Source organism: Podarcis muralis, chromosome 11 (assembly GCF_964188315.1).
Source record: "Podarcis muralis chromosome 11, rPodMur119.hap1.1, whole genome shotgun sequence".
Taxonomy (NCBI): domain Eukaryota; kingdom Metazoa; phylum Chordata; class Lepidosauria; order Squamata; family Lacertidae; genus Podarcis; species Podarcis muralis.
The window spans coordinates 65,411,387-65,438,345 of record NC_135665.1 but is presented as its reverse complement, the minus strand read 5'-3'; the positions used below and the strand labels follow the sequence as shown (position 1 = coordinate 65,438,345).

Genomic DNA, 26,959 nt, shown 5'->3' with positions numbered 1-26,959 from the left:
TTGCGTGTAACTTTTAATTTATTTTCTCTCTGTAATTTTCAAAGATGCAATAATAAATAAATAAAATAAAATAAAATATAAAACCCCGCTGCCCCACGGGAAAACCTTTTTTTTTAATGAATATTTATTAGCATTTTCAAAAAACAACAACATATAAATACAAAAACAAAAATAAACAAAAAAAATACAAAGATCCAAAACTTAAAAACAATTAAAAACACCTAAAAGTTCAAATACTTATTTAAATACTTATTTATGCCCCACAGGAAAACCTAAGGAAGGCTGGAATATGCTCACAGGGGCCCTCGTGTGGCAACCTCGACAAAGTGCTAGCAGATTTTCTCCACGAAAGGACCAGTAGCCTCGCGCGACTGCATCTGTTTGGTCTAGACCAGGGTTCCTTGGGTCTCCAGCTGCTTTTGGACTACAATTCCCATCACCCCTGACCAATGCTCCTGCTAGCTAGGGATGATGGGAGTTGTAGTCTAACTGCAGCAGGAGACTCATGTTTGGGAAACCCTGGTCTAGAGGCAGTGGCGTTGCAACGGGAGGGTGGTGCGCCCTAGGTGCCATATCTGGGGGGGTGTGACAAGAAGGCAACCCACGGGCGCTGGCAGCGGCGCAAGCAGCCATTGCGCCACTGCAGCTGCATGTGGAGGATCCCGCAGCCGACGAGCAGAGGATACTGGCGCCGGCGTCAAACATAGCGGTTTACCAGCAACGCCACTCAAGCGCCATACGGACGGCGGTGGGATCCCTCTGTCACCACTACAGCCGCGAACGGAGGATCCTGGCACTGTCCGTATGGTGCTGGAGCGCCGGCACTGGCAAAGTGCTATGTGCGGTGCATGTGCGGTGTCGCTACGTGCGGGGCATGTGCCGTACGTAGTGAGGCCACACATGCTCCATACATTGCGGTTTGCTGCCCCGGGTGTCACGACGCCTCCGTTTGCCCCTGTCTAGAGGAACAAGACCTGAGCTTCACCTCCGCATTGATCTTAAAAACCATTGCAAAGAGTTAAAATCATTAGTGGGATTGCAATCACACTTGTAACAATGAACTATGGACATTGTGGAGATATAAAAATCTGGATCATTATAAAAGATGCAGAAGGAAAGGATTCACAAAGGGAAGTCCAGAAGATTTTTGGGAATCTTGTTTTTTATGTAGTATGTTGTGGTGTGAAAGTAAATTTTAACATGGAAAATCAAATAAACCCATTTGGAAAAAAATAAAATAAAAATCCTATGCTCAGACTGTATAGATGTGCAAATAAAATTCTGCACCCTGAAGACTCTGCAGTCTCTGCTGACCTCCATTCCAAGGAAACTGGACCCGGAGTAATATTATTTTTGCAACTTTATAGACTCGCATGATGCTACCTTCAGCTACTTGGAACATGAGGTGGAATCTAAATGTAATTATAAAATGATAAACTGGTGACCAGTTCATTCCATGACGCCCCTCCCTCGCTATGAGCAGCAGCAGGGAAACCTGGAGTGGGGTTTTTGGGGGTGAGCAATGTCCTCCCCCATCTGTCCCTCTCCCAGGCGTGCTCAGATGGCGCCTGCGAAGGATCCCTTTGGGGTGTGGTCTGGAAAAGCAGAGCGGGAGTCGATTATCCATCTGGCCAGAGGCAGCTTCGACAGGCAGCATCAGGGGAGATGGTTCTCTCTGCACAAAGATCAAAGGAACCCTTCACTGAATAATTCACTTCCCCACCTCCATGCAAAACAGCGGCCGGATTATCAGTCCAGGCCTGTAATAATCAGTCCTTCTGCTTGGAAGACAGAAGTAAATCCTTCAGGCAGCAGCAGAGTTGAACTGTGGAACTCCTTGCCACTTGAGGCAGCAATGGCCACCAACTTGGATGGCTTTAAAAGAGGACTGGAAAAATTCATGGAGGGCTATCGAGGCAGAAACATTTTTGAATGCCAGAAACCACAGGAGAAGAAAGTTGCTCTTGTGCTTGAATCCTGCCTACATGTTTCCCACAAACTTCTGACCGGCCTCTGGGAGAACAGGAAGCTTGACTTGGTGGGCCTTTGGTCTGATCCAGCAGCCTCTTCTTGTGACATAGGATCAGGGCCGTCTTTACCTGGGGTTGCAAGGGGTGCGGGGCACCCTGGTGCCAAATTCTGGGGGGTGCCAGGCACCCGCCGCTGAAGCAGCCTAAACTCTTAACTATCTAGGTAAAGGTAAAGGGACCCCTGACCGTTAGGTCCAGTTGTGGCCGACTCTGGGGTTGCAGTGCCCATCTCGCTTTATTGGCCATGGGAGCCGGCGTTCAGCTTCTGGGTCATGTGGCCAGCAGGACTAAGCCGCTTCTGTCGAACCAGAGCAGCGCACGGAAACGCCGTTTACCTTCCCACCAGAGCGGTGCCTATTTATCTACTTGCACTTTGACATGCTTTTGAACTGCTAGGTTGGCAGGAGCAGGGACCGAGCAACGGGAGCTCACCCCGTCATGGGGATTCGAACCACTGACCTTCTGACCGGCAAGTCCTAGGCTCTGTGGTTTAACCCACAGCGCCTCCCACGTCCCCTTAACTATCTACCTGTTATGAAATAATAAATAATTTTGATCAAGCTAGAAAAACAAAATTCATATATACAGTCATACCTCATGTTACGTCCGCTTCATGTTACATTCTTTCAGGTTACATCCCACGGCAACCCGGAATTACCAGAAAGGGTTACTTCTGGGTTTCGACTCTTGCTCATGCGCAGAAGCACAAAATGATATCACGTGCATGTGCCAAAGCGGCGAATCGCAACCGCGCGTGCACAGATGCACCGCTGTGAGTTGCGTTCTTTTCATGTTGTGAACGGGCCTCCGGAACGGATCCTGTTTGCAACCAGAGGTACCACTGTACCTAGGTATTACCGAAATGTATACTTACTGATTCACTAAAGGACTTTCGACTTTGTGCGCTCACTTACCAAAGACATGCCGCGTGAGTGGTGGCACTTGTCAGATTCAGTGACGACGCTTGTCATTCTCAACGGCGCCATGCACGCGAAATTAACTCTTACATCATCATAAAATTTAATTTGGGGGCTAAACTAAATGTGGGGGCACAGGGCCGATCTTTGCATCCCAGCGGCGCATATGCTAAAGACGGCCCTGCATAGGATAGACCTGTGGGTGTCAGGCCAAGGGAAGCCACACCAGAGAATCACAGATCTGGAAGGTATCCATGGGGTCATCTAGTCCAACCCCCTGAAATGACATCTTTCCACAGGGCCTGCAAGACAGAGCTGTTCCGCCTGGCCTTTGGTTTGGAGTCAGTCTGACCCTTATGCTTCCCTCCCCTTATGGTCTTGATTTATCAGCTATTTTAAAATGAGGCTGCATTTTAAATTGCATTTTAACCTGTATTTTAAATTGGTTCCCCACCCCCCATTATGCTTTTACTGTAATTTTACTGGTGTTAGCCGCCCTGAGCCCGGCTCTGGCTGGGTAATAATAATAATAATAATAATAATAATAATAATAATAATAATAATAAAAGAGAAGACTCTTGCCTTCACTTCCTACCCAGAACCACTTGGGCAGTTAAGGAAAATATTTGGAGCCTGGGTCCCAGGGTGGGTTCACCCCCTAGCTGCTCCTGCTGGTGGCTCTGGCCAGCAGAACGTCTTCAGGACAGCAAGAGGACTCTGGACTAGATGGGCCGTTGGGCCTGATCCACCAGGCTCTCCTTCGGTTCTGAGTCTGCACTGCCCCTGCGAACCGGCTCTGCGTGCCTCTGACAAAGCGAAGGCTCAAGCCCTGGTTGGGAGCAGACATGACTCACCAGCGCTTCCCCTGAGGAGGGGGCTGGATGGAGAGCCGTCAGCTGTTATAAATCACCCGGGTTTTCAGGGCCCAGGGCCATGAATCTATAATTAGCGCATAATTAATTACCAGATGTTTTCAACACTAATGAAACATTAATAAATGATGAAGCGGTGCAGCCTGGTAATGGGGCATTTAAAAGGCAGCTTGCGAGGAGAAGCCGGCTAATTTGCTCGCCTTCCTTGGAGGTCCTTCCTCTCCTGTGGTTGGGGGGGGGGGAGGATCTGAAAGAAAGAGAGGTCTCCTGGTGAGTAAGTGGAGAGGGAGGGCAAGACATGGCTGGGAAGGAGAGCCCTCTACCTTCCGAGTGGAACGGACTGCCTCAGAAGGGGGACTCTGTTGGAAGCTTTTAAGCAGAGGTTCGTCGGCCGCCTGTCATGGGTGCTTTAGTACCTTGGGGTCATCTAGTCTGACCCAGATCACAGCTAAAGAATCACTGACAGATGGGCCTCCACCAAAGCAGAGTCCACTGCCATCCAAGGTTATCTCTTCCCCGTGAACATCTCTTTGTGGGTTAACTAGGGTTAAGACAATAGAGATGGGTTTCCTAGACTCAGTTAGGCCACGCCCCCTCCTCTCCAAATGAGGGTGGAGGTGAAGCCTTGTCTTCCTGCTCACTCTCCATGTAACTGACCAAGGAAGACGTGTCAAAGTTCTGATCTCTGCTTAGAGCACGTATTCTGTATTTTCTACCCCAGAGTATTCTGCCTTGTTGTTGCCTGGATAAATGCATGAATCTGACCTTTGGAGCATTCTGTAAGTAAAGGATTTTAAACTCATTGCAAGAAGGCTAGAAAGAGGGGAGTGCTGCATGCAACCAAATGGGCTAAGTGTCTTCAGATGTCTTCTAAAAGTCAGATAGCTGTTTATTTCCCTGACATCCAATGGAAGGGTGTTCCACAGAGTGGGTGCCACTACCGAGAAGGCCCTCTGCCTGGTTCCCTGTAACCTTGTTTCTCGCAGCGAGGGAACCGCCAGAAGGCCCTCAGCGCTGGACCTCAGTGTCCTGGCAGAACGATGGGGGTGGAGATGCTCCTTCAGGTATACCTGACCGAGGCTGTTTAGGGCTTTAAAGGTCAGCACCAACACTTTGAATTGTGTTCAGAAATGTACTGGGAGCCAATGCAGGTCTTTCAAGACCGGTGTTATGTGGTCTTGGTGGCTGCTCCCAGTCCCCAGTCTAGCTGCTGCATTCAGGATTAGTTGTAGTTTCCGGGTCACCTTCAAACGTTGCCCCATGTAGAGCGCATTGCAGTAGTCCAAGCGGGAGATAACCAGAGCATGCACCACTCTGGCAAGACAGTCTGCGGGCAGGTAGGGTCTCATCCTGCGTACTAGATGGAGCTGGTAGGCAGCTGCCCTGGACACAGAATGGACCTGCGCCTCCATGGACAGCTATGAGCCTAGGCGAACCATACCAAATTTCCTTGCCTTTTCCTCTTGAGGTTTGGTTATTTGGGGCTTTTTTGCAAAGCCATCATGGAGGAAGAGTGACCAACATCCCAAGCTCTCTTCTGGTTTGTCAGAAAGTGATTTCTAATGGGGACAGGGGAATGAGTGTTTCCAGAGCTGGGTGACAAGCGACCCTTTAGTGACACAACCTTTTGCACTGGCCCCGAGAGCCACGTAGGGGGTCCTTTGGGGGTGGGGGTCTGTCCAGCGCTGGCTTCAGTGATCCTCTTCCTTCAGCTGAGCAGGGAAAACGACTCTTTCCCCAACCAGATCTCCATTAACAAGTCCCACCCCTCCTGGAACGAGGTCCAGGAAACGAGGATTAGGAATTAATTAGGGGCCCTGGTGCAGTTTTTATTGCACTGCTAAAAGTTTTTAGGGCTCATTGGAGGGATGTAAGAGCCCACAGTGGGGTTGATGGGAAGTTTGCCCCTTGGCATATTGAACTTCCATGCTGCGAGCTCCTTGATGCGCGCGCACTGCTGCGAGCAGGGGAGGATTAGTGAGTTTTCAGAGCCAATTTTGAAAACCCAGGACCCATCCGAAATACAGTCATACCTCATGTTACGTCTGCTTCATGTTACGTTCTTTCAGGTTACGTCCCGTGGTGACCCGGAAGTACAGTGGTACCTCCGGGTTAAGTACTTAATTCATTCCGGAGGTCCGTTCTTAACCTGAAACTGTTCTTAACCTGAAGCACCACTTTAGCTAATGGGGCCTCCTGCTGCTGCTGCGCCGCCGAAGAACGATTTCTGTTCTCATCCTGAAGCAAAGTTCTTAACCTGAAGCACTATTTCTGGGTTAGCGGAGTTCGTAACCTGAAGCGTATGTAACCTGAGGTATCACTGCACCAGAAAGGGTTACTTCTGGGTTTCGCCGCTTGCGCAGAAGCGCAAAATGACATCACTCACATGCGCAGAAGCAGTGAATTGCAACCCACACATGCTCAGGCGCGCCACTGCAGGTTGCGCTCTTTTCATGTTGCAAACGGGCCTCCAGAACAGATTCCATTCACAACCAGTAGCTAACAATAGCACATATTTTCTCAAGGGCTCTGTTGCCTTTCTAACATGCGCCAGTACATAGCAGCACCTGCATATCTGTTGAAAGCCCATGCACAACGGGATGGTGCAGGATGTATTGGGCCCATTGTTCAACGTCTTTATAAATGACTTGGGTGAAGGAATTGAGGGGATGCTCACCAAACTTGCTGATGACACCAAACTGGGCAGGGTAGCTAAAGCTGCAGAAGACAGAATCAGGTTTCAAAATGACCTTAACAGATTGGAGAAATGGGCCCAAACAAACAACTTGGATTTCAAGAGGGACAAATGTCAGGTTCTGCACTTGGGCAGGAAGAACTAGATGCACAAATATAGGATGGGGAAAACCTGGCTTACTAGCAGTACATGCGAAAAGGATCTAGGGGTCTTGGTGGACCACAAGCTCAACATGAGTCAACAGTGTGATGGAGCAGCAAAAAAAGCTAATACTATTCTGGGCTGTATCAACAGAAGTATACTTCAAGGGAAGTAATAGTACCACTCTCTTCTGCCTTGGTCAGACCACACCTGGAATACTGTGTCCAATTCTGGGCACCACAATTTAAGGAGGATGTTGACAAGCTGGAAGATGATCAAGGGAAGGGTCTGGAAGCCAAGCCTGATGAGGAACGTTTGAGGGAATTGGGTATGTTTAGCCTGGAAAAGAGGAGACTGAGAGCAGATATGAGTTCCATCTTCAAATATCTCAAGGGCTGCCCCATGGCAGAGGGAGCAAGCTTGTTTCCTTCTTCTCCAGAAGTTAGGACTTGAACCAATGGATTCAAGTTATAAGAAAAGAGATTCAAACTATACATCAGGAAGAACTTTCTGAGAGTAATAACTGTTCAACAGTGGAATGGTCTCCCATGGAAGGTGGTGGACTCTCCTTCCTTGGAGGTTTCCAAGCAGAGGCTGGATGGCCATCTGTCAGGGATGCTTTAGTTTTTATTTTTATTTTTATACCCTGCCCTTCCCAGTTCAGAAAACTGGGCTCAGGGCGGCTAACAACAAATGTAAAACACTTAATTGATGCAACAAAAACCAGCATAAAATACTGTATAAAATGTGAATAACAATAAATTCAGAATTCAAAAATCATTTAGGGGGAAAATCCATCCAATAAACATTAGATGGTCACCAGGGCTAGCTGGCTAAATTAGTCCTATTTGGGCCAGCAAGGAGACCAGGGGAGGATTAGCTGTGGGGTCCCAGAGCGGGTAATCTTCATAAAAAGAGGAGACGGAGGGAAGGAAGGGGAATAAAAGATCAGGCTGAATTCAGATTAAAGGCCAGGCGGAATAGCTCTGTCTTACAGGCCCAACGGAAGGAGGTTAAATCCTGCAGGGCCCTAGTCACCTGGGACAGAGCATTCCACCAGGTCGGAGCCATTACTGAGAAGGCCCTGGCCCTGGTGGAGGATAGTCTGACTTCCTTAGGGCCCGGGACCTCTAAACTATGGTTATTCATGGACCTTAAGGTCCTCTGCAGGGCTGACCAGGAGAGGCGGTCCCATAGATACGAGGGCCCTAAGCTTAGTTGAAATTCCTGCATTGTAAAGGGATGGACTAGATGACTTGAGGGATCCTTCCAACCTTCCAGCTCCATGTTTTTATGCTGAATAGCTCCCACCCAGGGTCATCTGACACCACCGTTACCTAAGATGTAAATTTATCTGGAGTTGTAAGAAACCCAACCTGGGATGGTGGAAAATTGCTCCATGTTAGCCTCTCCTCTGCAAAAAATGCTATCCAAGTAAGGTGAATTAAATCCAAGCAGCAGTCTTTCGAAAGCCCCACTCATTCGGAACTCTTGCCTGTATGAATTGCACAACCTTCTTTTCCAGTTCAAGCAAAGGGTCCAGGGCTCATGCCCAAGCATTGCGTGCATTGCTGCAGAAATCCTGCAATGGGACAGGACCACAACCTCCCTCCGTGGTCCAGTTGCAGATTTTGATGGCTGCTGGAGTTCCAACACCACGTTGGAGGGACCCCAAACAATGCGCATCTGCGTTGACACAATCCTCACGACAGGTGGATGCCTGCACATTGATTTGTCTTCAAGGGAGTGTGGTGTAACGGTTAGAGCACTGAGCTGGAACCTGAGAAATGGGGGTTCAAATCCTCACTCAGTATCGAAGCTCACTGGGCATGTGACCTTGGGGGGGGGGCAGCAGTCCCTGCCTTTTAGCCTAACCTACATCACAGGGTTGTTGTGAGGATTAATGGAGGAAGGAGAACGATTACGCCACATTGAGCTCTTTGGAGAAGAATGTGGCACAAGATGTTGGACACAATATTATGTTTGCTGCCTGGGAACAGTTATGGACCACAGGTATGAAGTTTACGGCATGCAATGCCTTAAGAGAGAATATTATGAAAATGATGTACAGGTGGTACATGACACCAGTCAAGCTTGCAAAAATCTATCATTTGCCCGATAATAAATGTTGGAAATGTAAAGAAACTGAAGGTACATTTTTTCACCTTTGGTGGACATGCCCAAGGATTAAGGCTTTCTGGGAGATGATATATAATGAAATGAAAAAAGTATTTAAGTATACCTTCCTGAAGAAACCAGAGGCCTTTCTCCTGGGCATGGTCGGCCAATTGGTGTCAAAGAAGGATAGAACTTTCTTCATGTATGCTACAACAGCAGCAAGAATACTTATCGCAAAGTATTGGAAGATACAAGATCTACCCACCCTGGAAGAATGGCAGATGAGGGTGATGGACTATATGGAACTGGCGGAGATGACCGGCAGAATCCGAGACCAGGGAGAAGAGTCGGTGGAAGAAGATTGGAAGAAATTTAAAGACTATTTACAGAAATACTGCAAAATTAACGAATGTTAGAATGATGTTGGATTGAAGTTAAGTGGTTTTCAGCAGTAATGTTATAAAGATGTGCAAAAATGGATTGTTAACAGGTGATAATCTAAAGTTATAATATATTAAGATTAAAGATTAGGATAAAAACAAAGAGGGAAAGGATTTGCTGAACCAACTAATTGAACTGGATACAAAAAAGGGAGGTGTGAGGAGGTCTGGGGAACAAGCAAATGAAAGATAAGATACGGAAAGATTGAATTGTTTTTAACTGTTTTTACTTTGTATTTTTTCTTTTTCTTTTCTCTTTTTGTAATTTTTTGAAAACTTTAATAAAAATCTTTTTTTAAAAAAGAAGAATGTGGGATGCGGATGCAAGGAACAACAAATTTTCCTCAAAAATGCAGGAGGGAAAAGATCACACACTAAGTGAGCTCTGATCCACAAGTATTACATTTACCTGAATGGATATTCTATCAAACATTATTTGCTGACAAAGATTCGTCTTCGAAACAGTTGATTCAGTCCGGATATACTGTTCTGTTCTGCTTGTTAGCTGCTTGCTATTGAATTCTTCACGTTGGAACACTCACCACCACAATACTTTTGGACATCATCCATTGAAAGGCATCCCGCCTGCGACATGGTGTTCCCTCACAGCAATTCATCACGCTGACTACTTCCTGGTTATGGACCGATATACAGTGGTACCTCGAGTTACATACACTTCAGTTTACAGACGCTTCAGATTACAGACTCCGCTAACCCAGAAATATTACCTCGGGTTAAGAACTTTGCTTCAGGATGAGAACAGAAATCACGTGGCAGCAGCAGGAGGCCCCATTAGCTAAAGCGGTGCTTCAGGTTAAGAACAGTTTCAGGTTAAGAATGGACCTCTGGAACGAATTAAGTACGTAACCAGAGGTACCACTGTATATACAGTGTATATACAGTGTTACCTCGGGATATGAACAGGATCCGTTCCAGAGCCCTGTTCGCATCCTGAACTTAATGTAAGACGCGACAGCGCATCTGCACATGCGTGGGTCGCATTTTGCCACTTCCACGCATGATATCATTTTGACCATCTGCGCATGCACGAGCGGCAAAACCCAGAAGTAACACGCTCTGTTACTTCCGGGTCGCTGCGGAGCGCAACCTGAATGCGCTCAACCTGAAGCGTATTTATCCCGAGGTATGACTGTATATTATTTTGAAGTTGATGATTTGTAAATTTTGGATGACTTTCTAACCACTAATAGTACTAATACATTTACTACATTTATTAGCCATGTGTTGCAGCTGTAATTGAGCAGATTCTTCTGTATTGCAACACAGGGGTTTGCTCCTCCTTACCTGCCTTGGTACCTGAGATCCTTCTCACCTGAATAAACCAGGCCTCCTACCTGGGACCTTCTGCATTCAGAGCATCCCCCCCATTTCAAGGACAGGTGAGCAGGGCTCGGAGTGAGTCTGCATAACCCAAAATCTGGAGAGGTGTAGAAGTGTTGGCATTCCACTGGATAGGAAGTGCTGGGGTGGGGGAGACAATTGAATCATGGAAGGGACCCCGAGGGTCATCTAGTCCAACCCCCGACGAGGCAGGAGTCTTTTGCTCAAACACACAACCCTGAGATTAAGAGCCTCTTCCCTTACTGACTGAACTATCCCAGGGATGGGGGGGAAAGTGTCCCCACAGAACAGGACCCATCGCATTGCTGGGCTCCGGCAGAGATTTGAAGAAAAGGCACCTTTCACATCCAAATTAGAACTGATTCATCAACCAAAAATTAAAATAAGGATGTAACGCCTGAAGCAAGGTTATTTGAACATTAACACCATCAGAATCAAGAGGACCTTGGAGGTAATATGTGCAGAGTAGGGGGCACAAGTGTGGAATTGGCCATTATTTCTTTTTCAGAAATTGAAATTAGCAGAGTACGTTTCCGAGCACAATTCAAAGTGTTGGTGCTGACCTGTAAAGCCCCAAATGGTCCAGTATACCTGAAGGAGCGTCTCCACCCCCATCGTTCTGCCCGGACACTGAGGTGCAGCACCGAGGGCCTTCTGGCGGTTCCCTCATTGCGAGAAGCCAAGTTACAGGGAACCAGGCAGAGGGCCTTCTTGGTGGTGGTGCCCGCCCTGTGGAACGCCCTCCCACCAGATGTCAAGGAAATAAATGATCTGACTTTTAGAAGACATCTGAGGGCAGCCCTGTTTAGGAAAGCTTTTACTGTTTGATGTTTTATTGAGTTTTTAATATTCTATTGGAAGCTGCCCAGAGTGGCTGGGGAAACCCAGCCAGATGGGCGGTGTAGAAATAAATAATAATAATAATAATAATAATAATAATAATATGGTGACGACTCACTGCCTATTTATTCTGAATGTTTGTAAGTGATGCCAATAAAAGTTTGATGATGATGATGATGAAGATGATGGAATCTTAGAGCTGCAGAGTTGGAAGGGAGCCTGAGGGTCATCCAGTCCAGCCCCCTCCAATGCCTGGAATCACAATACCTGGAAGGCGGCCAACCAACCTCTGCTTAAATACCTCCAAAGAAGGAGAGACCACCACCTTCTTCGGGAGTCTGCTCCACCGTCCATGGGCTCTTACTGCCAGAAAGTTCTTCCTTGTGGTGGGACGAAGTTTGCAAAGACACCTCAAGGTGCCCCTTATGTGTGCGTCCTGTCCCCCCCATGTGCCCCCCTTATTGCCTTGGCACCTTCATTTATGAGACGGCAGATCCTTCTTCTTCTTCCTTGTTTCAAGCCTCTTGGCTCCAAGGCTCCAAACCAAACCATTTACCACATTCACAAAAAAGCCATAATGAAATGGTCACATTTAATGAACAATCTCTCTCTTGTGTGAGTGCGGGTGTTTTGTTTTTTTGTTTTTCCTTCAGTGAAGTGTGTGTGATTTTAAAAGTTTTTTTTATATATATACACATCTATAAAAAGTTCAAATACAGTATATTATCGTTTTGGAATAATAGGGCGTAGGGTGTTCAATACTGCACTTTGAAACGAGGGGGGGGGGAGGGAGGGAGAGGAAGGGAATTTGGGGAAGCCGGATTCTTACAAAACAGGACTTGGGGAAGGGGCGAAGAGAGGGAACAGGGCAGTTTGGGGTGAGGTGGGGGGGCCAAGAGGACATCTTAGTTTAGCTACAGTTCCATCGGGTATACATCCCACTCCCCAATAATAAGACCAATACACAAACCTAAGGAGCTTCTCTGTATAAACGGAAGGGGGACACACAGCTACAAATGGGGCGGGAGGGAAGGGGTGAGCGTGTGTTTTCCAAGATGGGACCCCCTCCCGACGTCTCCTTTGGTGGGACAGTTACGAACGGCTTCTTTTAAAAAACAAAGACCCGCCAGCCGCCTTGACGCACCCCTCTCGTGGCTCCCGGTGGGGCGCTTGCTTTATTCCGCCCCCCACCGTGATGTGTGGGGCAGAGCCGCGATGCCTCCGCGGGAACATTTGACTCTCTCTGCCCGGCCGAGGGCTCAAAGGTTCGTTCTCTCACAGCTGCCAAGAGGAGGAAGGGGAACGCCGGCCTTGTGGGGCAGCCCCCCCTGGGCGTCAGGTTCATGGCCTCCCCTCCCGGAGCCGCCCTGTCCGTCCGTCCATCTGTCGCGCTCCTGTGTCCAGGAACCGGGCTGCGGGTTCAAAGCATGCCCAGCAGAGGGTCTTTGGCGTGGTGGTTTAGCTGTATGATCTGAACCCGGGGCCAGGGGGGTGGCTGGTGCTCCAGGCTGCTGCTCCCTCCCTCCCCCCCCACTTCAGGCCTGCCTTTCTCCTCCCCCCGCCCCCAATCCCACCCCACATTCCCGCCTGTCACTTTCGCGTGCGAGGAGAGCTCCTCTGTCCTTTTGAAGGTTTAGTCAGGCGGCTTTGCAAAGTTCTGGGTAAGTTTGTAGTTGGTTGGGTGGCAGGCAGGCGGGCAGGCGGGCGGAGAGCCTGGGCCCCCTTGGATCTTCTTTTGGGGGGGGGGACTCGGCCTTCTGAGAAGTGCAGCGATGAAGAGAAACGGAACACGTCCTTCAGACCATGTGCAAAACAGAAGCAAAGACAGACGTTCCGGTGAGTCGGGGACCTCCTCAGCGGGGCTCCGAGGCCGAGTCTAGAGGAAGGGGGAGGGAAAGGAAAAGTGAACATAAGAAGTGCCCCCCCCAGTCCAGCGTCCTGTTCCCACATTGGCCAACCTCTGAGGCAGCCATTCAAATTGGCGGTGGTCGTCACCGCCTCTTGTTAAACCCTGGAACTCACTGCCACTGGGGGCGGTGATGGCGAGAGACCTGGATGGTTTTAGAAAGGGACTGGACAAATGCAAAGAGGAGGAAATTGGCTACCACAAGATCCTATGGAGAGTTGAAATCGAGATGTGGAAATATGGAAAAATCGCTGAGAGGCAGGACTGAGATTTGGACATGCTTCAAGCTGCAGACTATGGGAAGCCGTAAAGTTAATAATTACAATTCGGAAGATAATTCAACCTTATTTTATTTTTTTATTTTTACGGGATTATGATTTGATATGTTAATTGGATGTCTTTTATTGGAAAATTAATAAAAACGATCTAACAACAACAGAAAGATCCTATGGAGAGCCTGTCTAGTCCAGCAGCCTCTTCTCACGGGGCCAAACGTCAGGAAGAACTTTCTGCTGAGAAACCTCCAAGGAAGGAGAGTCCACAGGGAGAGCGGTCCATGGTCCCAACAGCCACAACCTCCCCACGGCTTGACCTCACCCCCAAAGGCTGACCCCTCCAGCGTCTCCCGAGAGACGGATGCCAGCTTCCATATAACCCCCCCTGTTTTCTTTCCCCTTTCCCCCCTGCCCCCTTCATCCCACAAGGAGGGGCCCTAAGAGACACTCACTAAATAAAGTGGATGCTGAAAGCCACCAATAGCAGACTAGCCACCCAGGACAGGGCGATGGCTCCATCGCTGCCTTGCTCCTCCGAGTTCCCGATGCTGGTGGTGGTGGGGACCACAAAGGCTGAGGTGCTGGCGGTCGTCGTCTCTGAAGGAGAGGGGAAAGCAAGGGAAAGGGATTAATGCCAGGGGCACAGGTAGAGCGGGTGTCCAGCAGCGCCTCCTCTCCTTGCCCCATGGAGTCATGTACAGTCAGGGCCGGATTTAGGTTTGATGAGGCCCTCAGCTCCTGAAGGTAATGGGGCCCTTTCTATGTCCAGCTGCCCTTTGTCAACAACAAATTGTTGCTGTTTTATTTGTTGAATAGATGCTATATGGTAATATATGGACCTAATAGGTATCTCAAGCCACTTGCACATGTTGCCATGCAACCAGTCCATGCAGAATGTAAATGTAAAGGGACCCGGACCATTAGGTCCAGTCGTGGCAGACTCTGGGGTTGGGGCGCTCATCTCGCTTTACTGGCCGAGGGAGCCGGCGTACAGCTTCCAGGTCATGTGGCCAGCATAACTAAGCCGCTTCTGGGGAACCAGAGCAGCGCACGGAAATGCCGTTTACCTTCCCGCTGGAGTGGTACCTATTTAGCTACTTGCACTCTGACATGCTTTCGAACTGCTAGGTTGGCACTTCCTATCAGTTGATGTCAAACCAGTGTCCCACACCGCGATGCAGTAGGAAAGGACGCTTTCTATTGTGGACCGGTAGAAGGAGAATGATGTTGATTGACATCATTCTTCCGCAATACTCTGAGGAGATGGAGTCTCTGTTGGGCTTTCTTAACCACCTGGGTTGTATTGATTTTCCAAGCAAGGTCTCCTCCCTCAGCCATGCAATCCAACGCTGCTGTCTCTCACCCAGCCCTACTCTGCAAGGTTGTTGTGAGGGGGGCGAGAATGTACTCTGCCCTGTGCTCCATGTTGGAATGGCAGGATAAAGATGAAATGAACCATATTAATAATATGAATAATAATGTTGGGTGCTATTTTCACAGCACCACACAGGGACCACCAAGAGACGGATGAGGAAGAGCAATCCACTGGAGAACATTGCTAAACGATATTCGTTAGGAGAGCAATTAATGCCATTGATGTCAATGGGGCTCAGAGTTGCAATGAACTTTTGCAAGATGCCGGCTGCCCTTCCTACTTGCATGCCAAGCCGCATGGCCACCAGAGGGCAGTCTCTGCTCACGCTAAAGTCCAAGTCGCAGGACACTGACCATCACTGAGTCCCTTGTTCAATCTTTCTTGGGGCAAATGGGCACAAAGAGTTACTTGTTTTGCCTTTTTTTTGGGGGGGGGGAGGCGGGGCACGGAGGCATGCATTTATTGTTACTGACCATCATCACACAACCTAAGCCAATTGGGTATGTTGCACTGTGACACTGCAACATTGGCTGCATGATCCCAAACTGGATGGGGTGATGTCACAGGGACACTTCGTCGCACCAGCGTTAAGGGAAAAAACGGAGCCCAAAATAACAGTGTGAGGCAATCAAAACCAGTGAACAGGTAGATAAAAAGATGAAAAAGCAGGTGACACTTGCAAAATATCTCCAGCCTTGAAATCCCCTGTCTTGCACTGATGTGACTATTTGGTGTAGTTCTTGAAAGCGATTTGCACTTGCTTAACCATAAACAGGTAAAAAGGTAAAGGACCCCTGGATGGTTAAGTCCACTAAAAGGTGACTATGGGGTTGCAGCGCTCATCTCGCTTTCAGGCCGAGGGAACCGGCGTTTGCCCACAGACAGCTTTCCGGGTCATGTGTCCAGCAGAACTAAACCGCTTCTGGCGCAACGGGACACCGTGAAGGAAGCCAGAGCCACGGAAATGCTGTATACTTTCCCACTGCAACCATATCTATTTATCTACTTGCGCTGGCGTGCTTTTGAACTGCTAGGTTGGCAGGAGCTGGGACAGAGCAACGGGAGCTCTCCCCATCATGGGGATTCGAACTGCCAACCTTCTGATCGGCAAACCCAAGAGGCTCCGTGGTTTAGACCACAAGCGCCACCCGCTTCCTATAACTATAAAAGCAAGCCCAAGGAAAGGTGGGAATAATGTTCAGGCTTGGGCTTTGGCCATTTCTGGGCCAAGGGGCACCCAAAGACCTATCAGGCGCAGAGAGACCCCAGCCCGTCCCCAACACACCAATGGTCACCTTAAAGAACTGAACAGGACCAAAGAGGGGAGCATGGGTGATGTTGCACAGTCTGGGTTTATGCGGTTTGCAACATTCTCCGAATCTGTCAGGTGATTTCACCTGCATGGCAGCCCCTAAGAGCTGACCCCCTTGGCGTGCCGAAATGTGCCGTCTCTATACAGTCTGTCGTGCAGCTGGGCAGCACCGATAATTTGCACATTCCCCTGTGTGTGTGCGCACACAACCAGACGCCCCGAGGGTCTTTGGCAGGCCTCCCGGTGCTTTCCTAGTAGTGGACAGCATTTTTTTCTCCTCGATTTCCCAACCCCACAAGCGCCGGTGCCAGCTGAGGGGACCAGCCCAGACTCTGCACGGCTGCTTCTGGGAAGCCAGAGGCTGATATCACATTATGCACTTGGAAGCCAGCCCAGCTCTTTCCTAGAAACAGAGAGTTGTTAACTTTGCGGCTTTCCTCGCTAACAGGCTTCCCGTTGTGTGCTGCTACAAAAACCCACACTGGACAGCGCCTTTTGCCAGAGATTTTGCGAAGCACACGGCCTGTTCTGGTTCCCACATTTCCTGAAACCCCGCTGCCCTTTCCTGGTGGGGAGAGCATAGCCAGCTGGCAAGTGGTAGGCGGAAGAGCAGCTTTGCAGGATCAGACCCAGGTCCATCTGATCCTGTGTTCTGATCCTACCATGAGCCGCTGGGAAGGTCGCAAGAAGAGCATGGGGCTGGCTCATCTTTCCTCCATCCCCGGCATTAGAGGTAGACTGCATCTGAACAAGGAAGTTCCATTGAATTATCGTGGTTCACAGCTGTTAATAGACCTCTCTGCCTCCATGATGGGAGAGGGACTTTAGCCCAATGGGCAGAGCATGGGATTTGCATGCAGGATCATGCAAAGGACCTCAAGGGTCATCTAGTCCAACTCACAGCTGAATAATCCCTTATCGTTGGCCATCCTTGTTGGCAAACAACTGTCTCAGGAGACAATGGAGAACCTCTGCTTAAAAGTCTCCAGCGAGGGAGAGTTCACCACTTTCCAAGGGAGTCCATTCTGCTCTTGAACAGATCTCACGCTTGGGAAGTTCTTCCTGATGTTTAATTAGAATCTCCTTTCCAGGAGGCATCTCCAGTGTAAAAGGATACAGCTAGCTACCCTTCTTTGCCTGAGACGACCCAGGAGAATGAGCAGCAGCCCATCAGAGTAGACAGTACTAGGCTGGGCCAGACAAAGGCCTTGTCCACACTTCCTCTTCTTCTGCGCCTATAAATCATGGGTCCGAGTGGTTTCCCCCTTGCCCCACTCCTCTCCCAGGAAAAAGCCTGCTCTTTAGTGCTGAATCAGAACAAACAGCAATCCACAGAAAACCTGGATGGCTGTTTGCTCTGATTAAGTGCCAAAGAGTAGTTTTCTCTGGAGGAAAGCGAGACAAGAGGAAGTCTGGATAAGCCCAAAGCAACTTGAGCTGAACTTTTGTGACTCCTTTTCAAGGGCCATTGCTATGTCTTGGGGTCTGGAGTTCTGTACACAGATAAAGTCATTGCAGGACCTCAGCTCCTTTGATAAACCTGTGAAGTTCTGTGCAAGCCTATCTCCTTGGCCATCAGCGCTGTTACTGTTGGGGGGTGTTGGTAGAAGCAAGAACCTCTTTTGAAGGAGGAGAGTTTTATTGTGTGGTGGTGCTGTCGAGGGAAATGGGGACTTTGCGAGCCTAATGAATGGTGTTCCAGCCAGAAACACTTAACGAGACACAGAGCTTAAGAAATGGGCACCCCAATGGAAAAACCACTTTGGGGTGGCAGGGGCATCATTCAGGTAGTCAGAGTTTTTACCCTCACGTAAGAACATAAAGAATTTGGGACGGAGGTGGCACTGTGGGTTAAACCATAGAGCCTAGGACTTGCCGATCAGACGGTTGGCGGTTCGAATCCCCGCGACGGGGTGAGCTCCCATTGCTCGGTCCCTGCTCCTGCCAACCTAGCAGTTCAAAAGCACATCGAAGTGCAAGTAGATAAATAGGTACCGCTCTGGCGGGAAGGTAAACGGCGTTTCCGTGCGCTGCTCTGGTTTGCCAGAAGCGGCTTAGTCCTGCTGGCCACATGACCCGGAAGCTGTACGCCGGCTCCCTTGGCCAATAAAGAGAGATGAGCGCCGCAACCCCAGAGTCGGCCACGACTGGACCTAATGGTCAGGGGTCCTTTAAGAACATAAAGAAAGCTTGCTGGATCAGGCCAAATGGCCCACCTAGTCCAGCATCCTCTCCGCACAGTGGCCATGTAGACGTCCCAATGGGAAACGTCTGCAAGCAGGATTGGAGCGCAAGAGCCCTTCTGTGGTTCCATGCCTTTGCCCTTCAAAATGGGCGCGTTAACCCCGGAAGAGCCACTCCAAAGGCAGAAGGCAGAAACTCCTCAGGGACACAGAATCATAGCCCTGGGAAGGGTCCCTCGTTGAGCCCCCTGGCAGAGCAGGAAGCCCACTCCCACAGCACCCCATAGGGAAGCACCCAGCTCACCACCACTTTCCTTCCAAAGCAAAACGGGTGGATTCTTGCAAAAGTTCAAAATAATAATAATAATAATAATAATAATAATAATAATAATAATAATAATTTATTATTTATACCCCGCCCATCTGGCTGAGTTTCCCCAGCCACTCTGGGCGGCTCCCAATCAGTGTTAAAAACAGTACAGCGTTACATATTAAAAACTTCCCTGAACAGGGCTGCCTTAAGATGTCTTCTGAATATCAGATAATTATTTATCTCTTTGACATCTGATGGGAGGGCGTTCCACAGGGCGGGCGCCACTACCGAGAAGGCCCTCTGTCTGGTTCCCTGTAGCCTCACTTCTCGCAGTGAGGGAACCGCCAGAAGGCCCTCGGCGCTGGATCTCAGTGTCCGGGCTGAATGATGGGGGTGGAGACGCTCCTTCAGGTATACAGGACCGAGGCCATTTAGGGCTTTAAAGGTCAGCACCAACACTTTGAATCGTGCTCGGAAACGTACTGGGAGCCAATGCAGGTCTCTCAGAACCGGTGTTATATGGTCCCGGCGGCCACTCCCAGTCACCAGTCTAGCTGCCGCATTCTGGATTAATTGCAGTTTCCGGGTCACCTTCAAAGGTTGCCCCACGTAGAGCGCGTTGCAGTAGTCCAAGCGTGAGATAACTAGAGCATGCACCACTCTGGCGAGACAGTTCGCGGGCAGGTAGGGTCTTAGCCTGCATATCAGATGGAGCTGGTAGACAGCTGCCCTGGACACAGAGTTAACCTGCGCCTCCATGGACAGCTGTGAGTCCAAAATGACTCCCAGGCTGCGCACCTGGTCCTTTAGGGGCACAGTTACCCCATTCAAGACCAGGGAATCCCCCACACCAACCCGCTCCCTGTCCCCCAAAAACAGTACTTCTGTCTTGTCAGGATTCAACCTCAATCTGTTAGCCGCCATCCATCCTCCAGGCACTCACACAGGACCTTCACCGCCTTCACTGGTTCTGATTTAAAGGAGAGGTAGAGCTGGGTGTCATCTGCGTACTGATGAACACCCAGTCCAAACCCCCTGATGATCTCTCCCAGCGGCTTCATATAGATATTAAAAACAATGGGGGAGAGGACAGAACCCTGAGGCACCCCACAAGTGAGAGCCCAGGGGTCTGAACACTCATCCCCCACCACCACTTTCTAGACACGGCCCAGGAGGAAGGAGCGGAACCACTGTATGACAGTGCCCCCAGCTCCCAGCCCCTGAAGACGGTCCAGAATGATGTTATGGTCGATGGTATCAAACGCCGCTGAGAGATCCAGCAGAACTAGGAAACAGCTCTCACCTTTGTCCCTAGCCTGCCGGAGATCATCAACCAGCGCGACCAAGGCAAAAGTCCTTTATGCCAGCACTGCCCATCTTTGGCATGGAAAGAAGGGGCTGTTTTGCAAAACTCCTTATCTCTGAGCAACCGTGGCGGCACTCAGGAATCCTGGGTGTTACAGGGCTGGCTGCGGCGAGCCATGCATTGCAAGTTCCTCCACTTTCAAAGCTGGCTACAGGACCTCCCAGATGTCGGCCACATCTGGGACCTGTTTCCCTGTTGGCCGAGGACTCCATTTCTGGTGGGCCTCAGGCGCAGACAATATCAGCACCCGCAGAAGGAAAGGGGATGTGGCCCGCCTGGCTGCTACCCTCCAACTGCTTTCATTCTGATGCGGAATCTCCCACCTGGTCTACAAAATGGGCTACACAGAAGTACAGAAGAATTGGAAGGGGTTCCAAGGGTCATCTAGTCCAACCCCCAAACATGCAGGAATCACAGCATGAAGTGGAAAGGGTGTGTGTGTCAAAAGGGTGCTGAATAATCCCAGGAGCCTCCCTCTCTGGCCGCAACAAGTTCCCCTCCCACCCCGGTCTGCACAGGATAATAAGAAGGGCACAACCAGATCCCAGAGGTGAGCAGATGCAGTTTGAGATGCTTGGGAAATATTTGGGAGTGTCTCCACCCCCATCGTTCTGCCGGACACTGAGGTCCAGCGCTGAGGGCCTTCTGGCGGTTCCCTCACTGCGAGAAGCCAAGTTATAGGGAACCAGGCAGAGGGCCTTCTCAGTGGTGGCACCCTGTTCAGGGAATTTTTAAATGTGTGGCATTTTAATGTATTTTTAATCTTTGTTGGAAGCCGCCCAGAGTGGCTGGGGAAACCCAGCCAGATGGGCAAGGTACAAATAATAAATTACTATTACTACCTGCCCTGTGGAACGCCCTCCCACCAGATGTCCAAGAGAACAACAACTACCAGACTTTTAGAAGACATCCGAAGGCAGCTCTGTCTAGGGAAGCTTTTAGTGTTTAACAGACCACTGTATTTTAATACTTTGCTGGAAGCCGCCCAGAGTGGCTGGTGAAGCCCAGCCAAATGGGCGGGGTATAAATACAGTGGTACCTCGGGTTAAGTACTTAATTCGTTCCGGAGGTCCATTCTTAACCTGAAACTGTTCTTAGCTAATGGGGTCTCCCGCTGCTGCTGCTGCACCGCCGAAGCACAATTTCTCTTCTCATCCTGAAGAAAGTTCTTAACCTGAAGCACTATTTCTGGGCTAGCGGAGTCTGTAACCTGAAGCGTATGGAACCCGAGGTACCACTGTAATAAAGTATTATTATTATTATTATTATTATTATTATTATTATTAGGAGAGGAGGAGCCTGCAGAAGGGTGGAAAATGGGGACCAACTGCTCCACAGGGGCAAGACCTACTGCTGCTGAGTTGTGTCTGGTTTCCTTGAACAAAGAGTCAACATCACTGCTAAGGGCCTCTGCATCATCTGACTCCATCCCTGGCGCTAGCCCTGCCTGAGCAAGACCTCCTCCTCCCCAGAAACGACTCCCTCTTCCCGTCCCCACAGAAAACCCTCCTCTTCCTGCATCTCCGTGGCTTCACCTGCTCCCTGGGCTTCTGTGGTGAGATGCTTGGGCTCTTCAGTCCAGGGTGTGGCATGCACGGCCACGCTCCAGTCGCTCCATGTGCCAATCTCGTTGTCCTTGGCTGCCACCTGGATGATGTACTCCTTGCCCGCGTAGGCGTCGGTGATGATGTGGGTCGTCCCGTCCGACAGCTCCACCTGCAAAGGGGAGAAGGGAAGGGTCATTGGGGGGGCTGCCGATGAATTCACAGCATCCCAGCACCTCTTGGGGGTGAGATGTTGTGGCCATGGCTTTGCGCAGAACTGGGGGTGCCCAAACGTCCGATGGCACAGGTTAGGAAGCTGCCAAGTGCCACCCGGAAGCCATGACAAGCGCCTGAGGGCATCTTGATTGGCATTCCTAGCCTGGCAAAGAGGGCACCCAACCCAGCTAGGTTTTGAAGAGCAGTAACTGGCATGGGAGCCAAACAATAGAGAAACAGACAAATAGATACAGTATTTTCTGGATGATAGGGAAAAAACCTTTTTGGTGTATGTAAATCCAGCTATATAACAGGGCTTACTCTTGGGTAAATGTAGCAGGGATTGCATGCCCAGGCACAGACAGAGGGGGGGGGGCATATGGGCCACTTGGCCCAGTCCTCCGATTCCAAAGGGGGCCTCGGGCAGCATACATTCCCTATATATTTTTTAAAAGCACTAACCTAGACAGCATCTTAAAAAGCAGAGACATCAACTTGCTAACAAAGGTCCGTATAGTTAAAGCTATGGTTTTCCCACTAGTGATGTATGGAAGTGAGAGCTGGACCATAAAGAAGGCTGATGTCCGAAGAATGGATGCTTTTGAATTATGGTGCTGGAGGAGACTCTGGAGAGTCCCATGGACTGCCAGAAGATCAAACCAATCCATTCTGAAGGAAATCAGCCCTGAGTGCTCACTGGAAGGACAGATCCTGAAGCTGAGGCTCCAAGACTTTGGCCACCTCATGAGAAGAGAAGACTCCCTGGAAAAGACCCTGATGTTGGGAAAGATGGAGGGCACAAGGAGAAGGGGACAGCAGAGGATGAGATGGTGGGACAGTGTTCTCGAAGCTACCAGCATGAGCTTGACCAAACTGCGGGAGGCAGTGGAAGACAGGGGTGCCTGGTGTGCTCTGGTCCAGGGGGTCACAAAGAGGCGGACACGACTAAACAGCTAAACAACAACAACATTGTATATCTATATTTTCCATTTTGTCTTTATATGCAGATATGGTTCAAGCCTTGAAATAAAATTATCTGTCAGCATAACTTTTGTGAAAATTATTTATATACTTACTTATTTATAAGACTTCAGTTACCCCCAGGGTAAAAAAAAGGGGGGGGTACACATTATCTACCTGGCCTGGGCCTCTGCCTGGCTCTGCAAGGCCCTGCACATGCCATCCAGTGAAATGCTTTTCTATATCTATACCAACCTGTTGCACTCCAGGTGTTTCTGGACTGCCCCCTCCAATTCCCACATCTGCAGCAGCTGTGCTGGCAGAGGCTGGAGGGAGTTGTAGTACAGCAACATCTGGAGGGCACCAGTTGGGGAAGGCCAGTTGAGAGGAAGAGCACCTCTTTCCACATGACTTTCCCTAAAGTCCCAAGCACACCCCATCCATTGCTGCTCATCAAAGTTCTCAGCTGTCAACCTTGAAAAGAGGGACTTTTCCTCTGCAGCGAATTTTCACAAGATAACCGCTCCGCCTCCTCCCATTATGCACTCCATAAATGAGTGAGTTGCACAATTCACACCTAATACTAGGCCTCTTCTGGGCCCTTTTATGGCTCATTTTTTTTTAAAAAAAAAGCTCACAAAATTGGCACTTCCAGAATAATGGTAGCAGCAGCTTTCCTGAATCATTAGCTTTGGAAAGGCAGGTGTTTGGATTGGGGCTGGGGTGGGTGGGCAACAGGGAACTATTTTACCCCCAGCTCAGGTCCTATCACCTGGGCTACCTCTTAGCCAACTCTGGGTTTGTTTGTTTTTTAAAATAATTAAAATAAAATAAAATAGAAAAAAATCAGAATCGGACAATAGAAACAAAATCACAATCTCCACTATCAAAGGCAATAGAGGAGCTGGGACTGCTGCAAAGTCCTCCTTGCTGAAGGGAGAGGAGAGATGCTGGAACCATTGATATAAATGGTATTTGGATTAGGAAGGGGGTTCATAGGTAACGTACAAGACCCCTGATCTGCAGGCTCCACGTGCATGGGTGAAAAGCTCCATTGCTAGAAAGAGAATGGAGAGGCGTTGTGAGTCAAGGGAAAGGGTCGCTGGAGGGTTAGAAGGAAGACTCTGTTAGATGACTAGGAAGCAGAAGGAACCTGCTAATAGCCCAGGACTAAAGCCCAGATGCAACTGAACTGTTCACTTGACAAAACTGACCAGGGACTGGCAAAGGCTTCGGCCCAGTAAGGAGCATCTCCACCCCCATCGTTCTGCCCGGACACTGAGGTCCAGCTCTGAGGGCCTTCTGGCAGTTCCCTCACTGTGATAAGCGAGGTTACAGGGAATCAGGCAGAGGGCCTTCTCGGCGGTGGTGCTCATCCTGTGAAACACCCTCCCATCAGATGTCAAGGAAATCAGACTTTTGGAAGACATCTGAAGGCAGCCCTGTTTAGGGAAGTTTTTAATGTCTGAAGTTTTATTCTGTTTTTAGTGTTTCCCAGAGTGGCTGGGGAAACCCATCCAGATGGGCGGGGTATAAATAGTAAAATTATTACAGTCATACCTCATGTTACGTTTGCTTCATGTTACGTTCTTTCAGGTTATGTCCTGCGGCGACCCAGAAGTACCGGATAGGGTTACTTCTGGGTTTCACCGCTTGCACATGTGCAGAAGCGGTGAATCACAACCCGCGCATGCACAGACGCACCGTTGCAGGTTTCACTCTTTACATGTTGTGAATGGGCCTCCAGAATGGATCCCGTTCGCAACCAGAGGTACCACTGTGTTGTTATTATTCTTATTAGAAGGCACGACTCAGAGTCTGGAGACTTTGCTTTCTTACTGAAGACTCTTCCCCCAAATTCCAAGATGCTCACATGCTCTCCTTAGGCTCTCTTGCTTGTTCCAGATGAGTCCCCCAACCATCATCTTTCCGTGCCTCTCCTTTCTCCAAGATTAGAGGCTGGATTCGCCTTTGTGCATGAGCTGACTGCGTGCAGGCCATTGCTCAGAGACGGTTCCAAGGCTTGCCTCTCTGCCAGCCCTTCCATTTCGAGATGGGGAGAGACCAAAGCAGTTCCAAAACGTCATCACCCCATTTTGTGTTGTCCTGGTCAATTTGACCAGGACGTGCAGTTTCCCAAAATAATCCGGAAAGCCTTTTAAGAGCTGTCTGCCTAATCAAAGCACGACTTGGCAGGACAACTCAGATCGGACAGATTTCGGCTTGTTTGCAAGCTGTCTTAGCTAACTTTGTTAAAATTGTCCTGCTAGGAAGGTCAGATTTAAGGTCCCGCCAAAAGACTTTGGACTGAGATATCCAGCAGTTTGGGTCCAGCAGAGTTTCTGAACTTTCCAGCAAATTATGCTGGTAATGTCTGGATTTGAAATTGCTAACAGAATAGCACAAGTCGGCTGCAGAGAACAGAAATGAAGCACTCTGACCCTGTGGAAAACTTCAGTAACCTTAGAGAACCTCTTGCGTGCTGTTGTACACGGGGATGCTTCCAGTTGGAGCAATGGCATGGCGCTAGTCCCTGATCAAATGACAGAAGCTTTAGGTTTTAGGGCTCCCCAACCCATGCACATAAACCCATTTTCTCCTGTGACAAGCTGCAAAGCTACATCACTCTTTTCTCAAGTATGGTGATAATGCTTGAGTCAACAGTGTGATTCAGCAGCAAAAAAAAGGTTAATGCTCTTCTAGGCTGCATCAACAGAGGTCTAGTGTCTAGATCAAGGGAAGTCATAGTCCAACTCTATTCTGCCTTAATCAGACCACACTTGGAATACTGCATCCAGTTGTTTAAGAATTTAAGAAGGATGCTGAGAAGCTGGAAGGTGTGCAGAGGAGGGTGAAAAAGATGGTTAAGGGTCTGGAAACCAAGTCTTAGGAGGAGCCCTTGAAGGAGCTGGGAGAGGAGACCGAGAGGAGATATATAGCCATCTTCAAATATCTGAAGGGCTGTCACATGGAAGAGGGAGCATGCTTGTTTTCTCCTGCTCTGGAGGGTAGGACTCAAACCCATAGTTTCAAGTTACAAGAAAGGAGATGCCGATTAAACCTTTGGAAAAACTTTCTGACAAGAAGAGCTGTTCAACAGTGGAATGGACTCATGGGAAATGATATATAATGAGTTGAAAAAAATGTTCCAATTAACATTTGTAAAAAAGCCTGAAGCATTTTTGCTATGGATTGTAGGAAAAGACCTGCCAAGGAAATTGAAGAACATTTTCATGTATGCGACAACAGCGGCAAGAGTCTTAATAGCACAAGGATGGAAGAATGAAGAAATCCTCACCAAAGAATTGTGGCAAGAGAAACTGATGGACTATGCAGAATTGGCGAAACTGACACACAAACTGTGTGACAAGGACAACTGTGACTTCAAAGAAGAATGGGAACCTTTTTACAAAATACTTAAAGAAACAACAAACGGAATTGGACTCCTTGGCAGGTTTTGAATAAACATACACAAATTTATTACAGTGGTACCTCAGGTTAAGTACTTAATTCGTTCAGGAGGTCCGTAGTTAACCTGAAACTGTTCTTAACCTGAAGCACCACTTTAGCTAATGGGGCCTCCCGCTGCTGCTGTGCTGCCAGAGCACGATTTCTGTTCTCATCCTGAAGCAAAGTTCTTAACCTGAGGTACTATTTCTGGGTTAGTGGAGTCTGTAACCTGAAGCGTCTGTAACCTGAGGTACCACTGTATAGGGTGCCTACATTCTGCATGGACTGGTTGCAGGGCAACATGTGGAAATGGCTGAAGATACCTATTAGGTCCATAAATGAACATATAGCATATACAGTGGTACCTCGGGTTAAGTACTTAATTCGTTCAGGAGGTCCGTACTTAACCTGAAACTGTTCTTAACCTGAAGCACCACTTTAGCTAATGGGGCCTCCCGCTGCTGCTGCGCTGCCAGAGCACGATTTCTGTTCTCATCCTGAAGCAAAGTTCTTAACCCGACGTTCTGTTTCTGGGTTAGCGGAGTCTGTAACCTGAAGTGTATGTAACCTGAAGCGTATGTAACCTGAGGTACCACTGTATTGGTAACATATAGATAGATAAATTAAGGATCTTTACAGTTTTG

At 49.0% G+C, this 26,959-nt stretch overlaps 1 protein-coding gene across 5 annotated transcripts in view; it reads right to left on the bottom strand.

Moving 5' to 3' along the window:
* Nucleotides 1-13,156: 13,156 nt before the first annotated feature.
* CNTFR (ciliary neurotrophic factor receptor) overlaps nt 13,157-26,959 on the bottom strand; it is a 412,330-nt gene continuing 398,527 nt past the window's right edge. For all 5 annotated transcript variants that reach the window (XM_077936575.1, XM_077936576.1, XM_077936577.1 and 2 more), the window contains 3 exons: nt 21,681-21,861; nt 14,049-14,193; nt 13,157-13,291 (listed from right to left, as the gene is read on the bottom strand). In XM_077936575.1, the coding sequence (XP_077792701.1) occupies nt 13,291; nt 14,049-14,193; nt 21,681-21,861 (327 nt within the window). In that variant the 3' untranslated portion in view covers nt 13,157-13,290. The remainder of the gene's footprint in view (nt 13,292-14,048; nt 14,194-21,680; nt 21,862-26,959) is intronic.